The sequence below is a fragment of the Mustelus asterias genome, chromosome 10 (genome assembly GCF_964213995.1).
Source record: "Mustelus asterias chromosome 10, sMusAst1.hap1.1, whole genome shotgun sequence".
In the NCBI taxonomy this organism is placed as follows: domain Eukaryota; kingdom Metazoa; phylum Chordata; class Chondrichthyes; order Carcharhiniformes; family Triakidae; genus Mustelus; species Mustelus asterias.
The window spans coordinates 72782137-72794203 of NC_135810.1; the positions used below are offsets into that span (position 1 = coordinate 72782137).

Below are 12067 nucleotides of genomic sequence, written 5' to 3' on the forward strand. Positions count from 1 at the left end.
CAACACTTTTGTTTCATCTGTGCTGCAAGTTTCAATGATTACAAGATAACATGGTGATATTTCAGAACCAAGTTAATTCTCTATGCCAGATTTGGTAACCTAATACTTGATCTATGCGGGTTTCAGTATTTCAGGACCTGATTGATCACCTTCCTGTTCACTGTAGGAGACTTAGGCTGATACTGGAGCCTGGCATTTTTCTCGTTTTGCTCCAGGTAATTCTGCAAACTAATGCCATAATAGGTAGGGTGACCATGTCTGGGCATGAATTGGGAATATTAGTAGTGTTCTTTGTTGAGTACGTTGTATGATTTTAGCTAGCTAAACTTGAAGTATTTCTGAAGCGGTGGAGGAGCCACAAAGCCTTGGCTCTGCAAAATTGAACTTAAGGCCTTTGAAATTGGCCAAATGAGTATCTTTCTGATTTGGGTGCTGTATTTTAATTAAGCAAATTCTCTACCTAATGTGAATTGGCTTGGAGACATGATGATGTGATTCTGCCTGTGTCAGATATCCAGTTGACCCAAAATACTACTTGGTGACAAGTGTATTTTGAAGAAATTTATTTTAATGAAATATTTCTACGGTAGAATGAGATTCTTGGAGTGCAAAAATGAAATTGGCAAAAGAGGTTTGCATAATATTTAGGTTCATGTGTAACAATTAGAACAAAAATATTTTAAATCTCAATGACTTTTCTAATTGATCACTTTTTTAAATATGTTAAGATTATGGTGGATTAAGGGGTTATTGATGAGGATTGGTGACCGTTGTTTATAACTGATAGGTGAAGAAAATGATGGAGAAAAAAAGAAAAAAGATAAAAAGAAAAAGAATGAAAAAGAGAAGAAGAAAGCAGGTCCTAGTAAGGCTACAGTAAAAGCCATGCAAGAGGCACTTGCAAGATTGAAAGAAGAGGAAGAAAGGCAAAAAAGAGAGGAAGAAGAACGTTTAAAAAGATTGGAAGAACTGGAAGCCAAACGCTTGGAGCAGGTATGTTAGTTATTAATTATGTGACTGTTCAGATTCTGAAGGTCGTATGCGAAGAGGGTTGGAGGTGATTAAGTTATAAATTAGCACTGCTTACAAAAGTTACACATGAGAAAGAGATGCTCGCATTTCTGTATTGCTTTATCCCATGTCTCAAACATCTCAAAAGTGCTTTAGCTACAATTTGTTTAATGTTAATTGGATAAATGTAATTTTGCACACAGCATAATATTGAATAACCTGTTGATCCATGTGGTGATTTTGGTTGAGGTAGGTTGGTCATGATAGTATTCCCATGTCTTTGTTGCTAGAACAAGGAACGCAGAAGCCATTAGGAATCAAGGTATTCCTGATCTGGAATGACTAAACAGGAATTGCAAGCGGGGCCCATGCTTGGAATGAAAAGGCCCAATTCATGAGAAATTAAAAATTGTCAGACCTACCTGGTAAAGCTAGTAGAAAAGATTGGCAGTGAAATCCTTGCACATAAAGAGAGAGAGAGAGCAGAACGGGCGGCATGGTGACATAATGGTTAGCACTACTGCATCACAGTGCCAGGGACCCAGGTTTAATTCCAGCCTTGGATGACTGTCTGTGTGGAGTTTACACGTTCTCCCGTGTCTGCGTGGGTTTCCTCCTACAGTCCAAAGATGTGCAGGTTAGGTTGATTGGCCATGCTAAATTGCCCCTTAGGATCAGGGGTTACGGGGATAAGGCCTGGGTGGGACTGTTGTTGGTGCAGGGTCGATGGGCCAAATTGCCTCCAATCTGCACTGCAGTGGTTTTATGATTCTTTGAGAACTCTGGGAGTTTTAGTACCAGACTGGGAATTTGAGGAGAGTCAGAAATGGATTCTTATGATCTGTGATACACTTTGGTTCGGTCCCAGGAGGACTGAAGGGACCCTCAAGATCCTGTAATGAATGGAGAGCTCTTGAGTGAAATTAAAAATAGAACAGGAAATGATCTATTAAGATTTTTACGTTTAAGTAATAAGGGTTTATGAAATATAGTGTTACATTAGTAGTACTTGCTTTGTTTAATTTTTGTATGGTAAAAGCTTTTGTTTAAAAATATGAAATCTTGTGGTGTAATTGACAAAGCTTCTGTATTATAGAAACTATAAGAAATTATCTTATAGAAACGTATCAGATTATGAAGGGAATAGATGAGATAGAAGCAGGGAAGTTGTTTCCACTGGCGGGTGAAACTAGAACTAGGGGGCATAGCCTCAAAATAAGGGGAAGTAGATTTAGGACTGAGTTGAGGAGGAACTTCTTCACACAAAGGGTTGTGAATCTGTGGAATTTCCTGCCCAATGAAGCAGTTGAGCTACCTCATTGAATGATTTTAAGGCAAGGATAGATACATTTTTGAACAGTAAAGGAATTAAGGGTTATGGTGAGCGGGCGGGTAAGTGGAGCTGAGTCCACAAAAAGATCAACTATGAGTTTATTGAATGGTGGAGCAGGCACGAAGGGCCAGATGGTCTACTCCTGCTCCTAGTTCTTATGTTCTTATTACCCAGGACATTGCTTCAGTAAATTTGTTATTACAGTAACGATGCATCATATAGTAAACATAGAAAACTACAGCACAAAACAGGTCCTTCGGCCCCACAAGTTGTGCCGAACATATCCCTACCTTTTAGGCCTACCTATAACCCTCCATCCTATTAAGTCCCATGTACTCATCCAGGAGTCTCTTAAAAGTCCCTATTGAGTTTGCCTCCACCACCACTGACGGCAGCCGATTCCACTCGCCCACCACCCTCTGTGAGAAAAACTTCCCCCTAACATTTCCCCTGTACCTACCCCCCAGCACCTTAAACCTGTGTCCTCTCGTAGCAGCCATTTCCACCCTGGGAAAAAGCCCCTGAGAGTCCACCCGATCTATGCCTCTCAACATCTTACATACCTCTATTGGGTCTCCTCTCATCCTACGTCTCTCCAAGGAGAAAAGACCGAGCTCCTTCAGCCTATCCTCATAAGGCATGCCACTCAATCCAGGCAACATCCTTGTAAATCTCCTCTGCACCCTTTCAATCTTTTCCACATCCTTCCTGTAATGAGGTGACCAGAATTGAGCACAGTACTCCAAGTGGGGTCTGACGAGGGTCTTCTATAGCTGCATCATTATCCCCGGACTCCTAAACTCAATCCCTCGATTGATAAAGGCCAGCACACCATACGCCTTCTTAACCACCTCCTCCACCTGTGGGGCTGATTTTAGAGTCCTATGGACTCGGACCCCAAGGTCCTTCTGATCCTCCACAGTACTAAGAGTCTTTCCCTTTATATTGTACTCCTTCATCCCATTTGACCTGCCAAAATGGACCACTACGCATTTATCTGGGTTGAAGTCCATCTGCCACTTTTCCGCCCAGTCTTGTATCCTATCTATGTCCCTCTGTAACTTCTGAGGTCCCTCCAGACTATCCACAACCCCACCAACCTTCGTGTCGTCGGCAAACTTACCAACCCATCCCTCCACTTCCTCATCCAGGTCATTTATGAAAATGACAAACAGCAAGGGTCCCAGAACAGATCCCTGGGGCACACCACTGGTGACCGACCTCCATTTAGAAAAAGACCCATCTATACACACTCTCTGCCTCCTTTGGGCAAGCCAGTTCTGGATCCACAGGGCAGCAGCCCCTTGGATCCCATGCCCTCTCACTTTTTCTAGAAGCCTTGCATGGGGGACCTTATCGAACGCCTTGCTGAAATCCATATAAACCACATCTACCGCTTTCCCTTCGTCAATGTGTTTAGTCACATTTTTGAAGAACTCCACCAGGCTCGTAAGGCACGATCTGCCTTTGACAAAGCCATGCTGAGTATTCTTGAGCATACTAAACCTCTCCAAATGCTCATAAATCTTGTCCCTCAGGATCTTCTCCATCAGCTTACCAACCACTGAGGTTAGACTCACCGGTCGGTAATTTCCTGGGCTATCCCTATTCCCCTTCTTGAAAATAGGAACCACATCCGCAATCCTCCAATCCTCCGGCCCCTCTCCCGTCTCCATCGCCAGACGCAAAGATCATCGCCAGACGCAAAGATCATCGCCAGATGATCATGAGGATGAAATTTTTACCAAACATAAATGCAAAGAATTTAGTCCTTCCCTTCCCAATCTTCTGAAATGATTTAGTTATGAAAAAATTGTTCTGATTTTTAATTATCTAAATGCCTTGCTGAGTCCCTAAAGAAAACACTTTGAATTCCAATTCAGTGTGATTATGTAAGGAATAAATGCAGGGAAATCAACTGAACTGATGTATCTCAACACAGGCAAAATATATGAATATCAATATAAAATGAAGAGAACTGTACAAAGTTGTGTACAGATGTAGATGTTCACTTTAAAATCTCAATGTCATCAGATGTGTATCAACTGAAACATTAAAATATGTTTTAGACAGTTAAAATATTTTCCTCTAAAATATTCCCCAAAATGAGAAAGTGACCTACTGTCACAGATCTGATAATTAAACTAAGCTGGGCGCTGTAAAGTCTAGCTGGGCTGTTAGATTAGTCCTGGTTGCATCTTTTAGAATTGCCTCTGTTGGGACATCTGAAATTAAAAATGTGACTTGTAGAAGATCTTGAGCCAAACGTCTATTCAGCACTGCACAATCCTTTAGTGTCCTTTAAGGCATCCAGAGGGCGACTATTCAACATTCTGAGTCTTTATCGTCAGAGCAAACTGGTCACTGCCAACTCCTCTCCCACCCTACCAATCTCCACATATTCTTTGCCCTCAAGTGCCCAACAATTTCCTTTTGAAATCATTGTTTCTGATTCCATTACAAGATGAGATACTGTGAGTGCTGCTTGGCTGAGTGCGTGTTCTTTTGGAGTTGGGTGGAAACAGGGAATTCAAGTGAGTTATAAGGGAGCAAGTAGTCATTAAACTTGCTCTCAGTGTTAGCTAAATTAGTTCTTTAATTGGATAGTTAAAAGTTGCACTTTAGTTAGCATAGTCCTGAAACCAGTAGGCAGCTGAGTTGCTCTCAAATGTAGCTCTGGCTGGTTAATGGTCCAACTCATTCAAACCAGTTCCAGGGCATTGTAAGTTGAAACCTATAAAAGCAGAAGCCTCAGTGCTGCTTGGCTGAGTGAGAGTGTTTTTGGAGTTGGGTGGAAACAGGGAGTTATGTGAAACAGGCAGCAGAGGCTACAAGGGAGAGTGCTGATTGGTAAGTAGTGGGTCAGGTCAGTAAGACTTTACAGCTTTTATTACTTTTTATGATTTGAAAATAGATATTGTGGTTCATAATCTGTAAGGGCTGGAATTGGTTGAACGAGAGCAAGGAAAGAAGGGCTTAATTAGTGCTAAATTTAATTATTTATTTTGATCTGATTAATTAACACTAGAAATGTCAGTCAGCAGGGTACAGTGCTCTAACTGTGAGATGTGGGAGTTTCGAGACGCTTCCAGCATTCTGGATGGCTACATATGCAGGAAGTGCACCCAATGGCAGCTCCTCACAGACCACGTGGTTCCGTTGGAGCAGCAGTTGGTTGCGCTTAGGAGCATGCAGGTGACAGAAAACAGCAGTTACAGGGATGTGGTCATACCCGAGGTATAGGCAGATAGATGGGTGACCGCTAGAAAACGCAGGCAGTCAGTGCAGGGATCCCCATGGCTGTCCCCCTCTCCAACAGATATACCGCTTTTGGATACTTTTGGGGGTCAACAACTGCAGCGGCCAGTGCAGTGGCACCACGGCTGGCTCTGTGTTCAGCAGGGAGGGTCAAAGTGCAGAAGAGCAATAGTCATAGGGGACTCCATACTTGGGGGCACAGACAGATGCTTCTGTGGTTGCGAGACTCTAGGATGGTGTGTTGCCACCTGGTGCCAGGGTCTGGGCTGTCACTGAATGGCTGCAGGGCATCCTGAAGGGGAAGGGTGATAAGGCAGAGGTCATGGTACATGTTGGTACCAATGGCATAGGTAGAAAGAGGGATGAAGTCTTGCATAAGAATTCAGGGAGTTGGGCAATAGACTAAGGAGCAGGACCTCTTGGGTTGAAATCTCTGTATTACTCCCAGTGCCATGAGCCAGTGAGTACAGAAATAGGAGAATAGCACAGATGAATGCGAGGCTTAAGAGTTGGTGCAGGAGGGAGGGTTTTAGATTCCTGGACCACTGGTTCCGTTTTTGGGAATGTTGGAACCTGTGCAAGCGGGATGGTCTACATCTGAACCAGTGCAGGACTTGCATCCTCGCTGGCGGGTTTAACAATGCTATTGGGAAGAGTTTAAACTCATTTGGCAAGGTGAGGGTACCCAGACTGTTAGCAGAATAACACAGTATGACATAGAAAAGCAATCGGAGAGAATACAACGGTAGTAAGTTTCAAGGAAGTAAGACGAGGCTGGCGGGCCTCTACTTTAATGCCAGCAGTATTAAAGGTAAAACAGATAAGTTAAGGGCAAGGATTGACACGTGTAATTATGATATAAAAGCCATCACAGAGACTTGGTTGAGTGAGGGGCAGGATTGGCAGCTCAACATCCCGAGATATAGAATCTTCAGGGAAGACCTAGGACAGGGTAAAAGAGGAGGAGGCATTGCATTATTAGTTAAGGAGGCAGTTACTGCAGTAAGGAGAGATGATATCTTGGAGAGGGCATCAAATGAAGCTTTGTGGGTAGAGCTTAGGAATAAAATAGGGACAGCTACGTTTCTAGGTGTTTATTATAGACCCCAGATAGTCAGCGGGAAATCGAAGAGCAAACATGTGCAATTCGGAGGGGTGTAAAAATAATAAGAGGGTAATTATATTAGATGATTTCAAATTTCCCAACATTAATTGAGATAGCCATCATGTTAAGGGCTTAGAGGGAGTAGAGTTTTTAAAATGTATACAGGAAAACCTCTTGGGTCAATATGCAGAGGATCCAACAAGGGATGGCCCAGTGCTGGACCTAATTCTGGGGAATGAAACTGTACAGGTAGTTGATGTGTTGGTTGAGGACTATTTTGGTGATAGCAACCACAACATGGCTTAATTCAAATTTGCTATGGACAAATAAATAGATTAATTGCAGAAAAAGGTTTTGGATTGGAGGAATAGTAGATTTTAACAAAATAAAGCAGGATCTGGCCAAGGTAGACTGGAATGAGTTACTTGTGGGGAAATCTACAGAAGAGCAGTTCAAAGATGAAATGGGAGGGTACAGGCCCAACATGTTCCTTCTAGGGTAATAGGAAGCTGTAACAAACCCAGGGAACCATTGACCAGAGACATTCAGGATACAATGAGAAGGAAAAGATAGGCTTTTAACAAGTATAAAGGAGTAAGTCTGCGGAGGCATTAGTGCAGTACAGAAAGTGCAGGATGGAGCTTACGAAATCAATTAGGAGAGCAAAGAGGAGATATGAGAAAACTCTGGCTGCTAAAAGTAGGGAAAATCCTTTTTTATTCTATAAGTATATCAATGGGAAGAGGAGGGCCCATTAAGGACTGAGTGGAAATCTGTGGATGGAGGCAGAGGACATGAGTAGGGTGTTAAATGAATATTTCACATCTGCCTTCACCCATGAAAATGAGGAGGTAGTTATGGAACTCTGGGAGAGAGACTGAGGTCCTAGAGAAAATTGCCATTGGGAATTACAAGGTTTTGGCGGGCTTAAAAGTGGACAGATCTCCAGGTTTGGATGACTTGCGTCTCAGGCTGTTGTGGGAGGCGAGGGAGAAAATTACAGGGGCTCTGAACCAAATTTTTGATTCCTTTCTGGCCACCGGGGAGGTGCCAGAGGACTGGAGAACAGCTAATTTGGTCCCACTATTTAAGAAAGGTTGTAGAGACAAGCCAGGTAACTGCAGACCAGTGAGTCTCATGTCTATGGTTGGGAAACTACGAGAGAAGATTCTAAAGGAGAGAATCTATCTCCATTTGAAGCGGCAAGGTTTGATCAGGGATAGTCAGCATGGTTTTGTCAGAGGGAGGTCATGCCTAACAAATTTGATTTGAATTTTTTGAACATGTAACCAAGTGTGTCGATGAGGGTAGTGCAGTTGATGTAGTTTACATGGATTTCAGCAAAGCCTTTACAAAGCCCCACATGGGAGACTTATTAAGGAGGCAAATGCACATGGGATACAGGGTGATCTGATAAGGTAGATTCATAATTGGCTTAGCTGTAGGAGACAGAGGGTGATGACAGGTGGCTGCTTCAGTGACTGGAAGCCAGTGACCAGTGGCATACCAGAGGGATCCATGCTGGGCCCCCGATTGTTTGTCATTTATATAAATGACATAGATGACTATGTGGGGAATACGATCAGTAAGTTTGCTGAGATTGGCCAGGTGATTAACAGTGAGGTTGAGTGTCTTGGGTTATAGGAAGTTATAGACGAGATGGTCAAATGGGCGGATAAGTGGCAGATGGAATTTAACCCTGAAAATTGTGAGGTGACACACTTTGGAAGGAGTAATTTGACAAGGAAGTATACTATGAAAGATCTGACACTAGGAAGTTCCGAAGAACAAAGGGATCTTGACGTGGTCGTCCATAGGTCTTTGAGGGTGGAAAGGCAGGTTAATAGGGTGGTGAAAAAGACATATGGCATACTTGCCTTTATCCATCGGGGTATAGATTACAAAAGCAGAGAGGTCATGATAGAGTTGTATGGAACTTTAGTGAGGCCACAGCTGGAGTACTGTGTGCGCCACATTATAGGAAGGATGTGAACGCACTGAAAGGGGCGCAGAGGAGATTCACCAAGATGTTGCCTGGGATGGAATATTTAAGTTATAAAGAAAGGTTGGATAGGCTTGGGTTGTTTTCTCTGGAGCAGAGAAGACAGAGGGGCAACCTGATTAAGGTGTTCAAGATTATGAGGGGCGTGGATAGAGAGCAATTGTTCCCCTTAGTTGAAGGGTCAGTTACGAGGGGACGTAAGTTAAAAGTGAGGGATGGGAGGTTTGGGGGGGGATTTGAGGAACAACATTTTTACCCAGAGAGTGGTGATGGTCTGGAATGCACTGCCTGGGAGAGTAGTGGAAGGCGGGATGTCTTGCATCCTTTAAAAAATACCCGAATGAGTACTTGGCACGCCATAACATTCAAGGCTATGGGCCAAGTTCTGGCAAGCGGGATTAGGTGGGTAATTCAGGATCTTTTATGCGTCGGTGTGAACTTGATGGGCTGTAAGGCCTCTTCTGCTCTGTAGTATTCTGTGAATTAACTTGGGTGCTAAATTTTGGATCATTTTACAATTTGTGAATCAGAATATGATGGATAGCTATAATAAGTAGATATTTTGAAGTAACTTTTATAAACGGATTATAACTTTGCTGTTTCTCGAGTACAGTGTTTAGTTGCACTGAATCAAGTGTAACTGGGTTGCTAGTAAACATTTTGTTTAATATTCTGAAATGTCTTGAATTTTCAGGAGAAACTAGAACAGGAACGCAGAGAAAAGAAGAAACAAAAAGAAAAAGAAAGAAAAGAACGCTTGAAGAAGGAGGGCAAACTGTTGACAAAAGCCCAGAGAGATGCGAAAGCAAGAGCTGAGGCTACACTTGAACTTCTTCGTGCTCAAGGTAGAGATGAAGTTGGAATATTTACTTTTCCTATTATTTCATAGTATTAATGTCACCAGGATATCTACTGCAGCATCGGGGGTACTTCATAATTAATGCAAATAAGCCCACAGGAGTCTTTGGAACAGCAGGTAGAACAGTACACTTTTCAGTGCCAGTGCCACTTTGATTTATTACTGTCACCATGTATTAACATAGTGAAAAGTATTGTTTCTTGCGCTATACAGAAAAAGCATACCGTTCATAGAGAAGGAAATGAGAGAGTGCAGAATGTAGTGTTACAGTCATAGCTAGGGTGTAAAGAAAGATCAACTTAATGCAAGTTAAGTCCATTCAAAAGTCTGACAGCAGCAGGGAGGAAGCTATTCTTGAGTCGGTTGATATGTGACCTCAGACTTTTGTAGTTTTTTCCTGAAGGAGGAAGGTGGAAGAGAGAATGTCCGGGGTGCTTGGGGTCCTTATTTATGTTGGCTGCTTTGCCGAGGCAGCGGGAAGTGTAGACAGAGTCAATGGATGGGAGGCTGGTTTGCTTGATGGATTGGGCTACATTCGCAACCTTTTGTTGTTTCTTGCGGTCTTGGGCAGAGCAGGAGCTGTTCCAAGCTGTGATACAACCAGAAAGAATGCTTTCTATGGTGCATCTGTAAAAGTTGGTTAGAGTCGTAGCTGACATGCCAAATTTCCTTTAACTTAAAGTGCGCAGCTTGCTTATTACTATAGTTGTGGATGGTGATGTATTTTGAGTCTTAATAACTCAACACATGTTGACAATTAAACTGCACATGAATGGCAGACCATTAAAGACCACTGCTGTAACTTGCTCAGCAGTAAATTAATGGAATTTGTGATATATCAATATGGATGTGCATTGTATTGAGGTTTATCGCTATTTTCTGATGTCTCAGTTATCAATAAAAACTTGAGAAACTTGGACACTTTTCAGTCTGGAAAGAATCACCGAAATTTTACAACTCAAATTTTATGGCTTTATATCTGCAAATCCTCACTTCTAATCAACTAATTACGCTAAAGCAATTTGGTAAGTTAGTTCTCTTGATTCGTCAATGTTATTCACCTGACTGACAGAGAAACAGAGGGCGTAGAATGCTGTAGATTATAGAAAATATTGGGTAGCATGTAAATGGCATAGTGGAGGAAAATATATTTTAGGAAAAAATCTTGTCCTGAATTGCACTTTGGTTTCACAGGTGTTGATGTGCCATCCAAAGATTCCATGCCAAAGAAACGACCAGTCTATGATACCAGAAAGAAGAAAAAACAACAGGAGAACAAAGGAGAGGAAAATAAAGGTGAGTGCTTTGTGTTTAGGCTACTTCACTAGTCTAGAATATGATATGAATCATATGCATTTAAGGCGTTTATCAATGTGCATATTAACTTTTTGTAGCAACTGCAAACCTTTAGTAAATGAAAATTAAGTTAAATGTATGTGGACTCAAAGTACACACAACATATAGCAGTTGAACTTTAGTAGAAAATATCTGAAGATGTAAGATGGGTGAGGGATAACTGTAATAATTCTGTGTCAATGTGGCAGTCTCCTGGAGTTTGCTTGAATGTATTCAGGAGTTGGTGAGGAGTTATATCCTGAGATATTCCCAAAGATGAGTTAACATATTTTTGTATCTATTGGAAGATTGTGCGACTGGTGGTGTGGTATTTGGGTTGATGGTATTTGTATACTACACCATATCTGGATGAGACTTGATAGATTTGTTGGCCTTCTCTTTTATCGGTTAGTTTATTTTCTTTTCAGTATCAAATTATAATCTTTTTCGCCTTATCAGATCTAAAACAACTCTGTAAAACAAAAAAAATAATTATATTCAATTAATGCCTCACATTACAAAAAAATAAGAGCAGGGTTAGGCTATTCAGACTTGGAGTGTGCCCCGCCATTCATTAGTCATCCAACTCAGCAACTGGTTCCTGCTTTCCCTCCATATCCTTTGATCCATTTAGCCCCAAGAATTATGTATAACTGCTTGAAAACATACAATATTTTGCCCTCAAGTGCTTTCTGTGGTAGAGAATTCCACAGGCTCACCATTCTCTAGGTGAAGACATTTCTCCTCTCAATCCTTCGTCAGAACAAACAAAAACAACCCTGTACCTGAGCTCTGACAAAGGGTCATCCAGACTCAAAACATTGGCTCTATTCTCTCTCCACAAATGCTGTCAGGCCTGCTGAGATTTTCCAGCATTTTCTATTTCTGAACCCTATACTTCTATTGGATAAGATGAATGGATGTGGTGGAGAGCACGGCCGATAAGTCATGAATCAGAGATTGACTCATCACAGGAGTTAATGATTTAAGTTGACAGAAAACAGTTTTTTTAGAAAAGTTGATAAACAGTAAAAGTAAGTGGATGATAAAGGAAGATTTTCTCAAGGCAGCAAAAAGGCATTAAGAAAAAGAGCTTTCATTTACATAGTTCTTTTTGTGACCATATGACTTTCAAATACCTTCAAATTCATCAGAGTACTTCTG

General features: G+C 41.8%; 1 protein-coding gene across 1 annotated transcript in view; it reads left to right on the forward strand.

Annotated features, from left to right (window-relative positions):
• Positions 1 to 12067, forward strand: part of eif5b (eukaryotic translation initiation factor 5B) — a 107939-nt gene that overhangs the window by 26530 nt on the left and 69342 nt on the right. The window contains exons 5-7 of the mRNA XM_078221931.1: positions 788 to 993; positions 9404 to 9554; positions 10763 to 10864. Of these exons, the coding sequence (XP_078078057.1) occupies positions 788 to 993; positions 9404 to 9554; positions 10763 to 10864 (459 nt within the window). The remainder of the gene's footprint in view (positions 1 to 787; positions 994 to 9403; positions 9555 to 10762; positions 10865 to 12067) is intronic.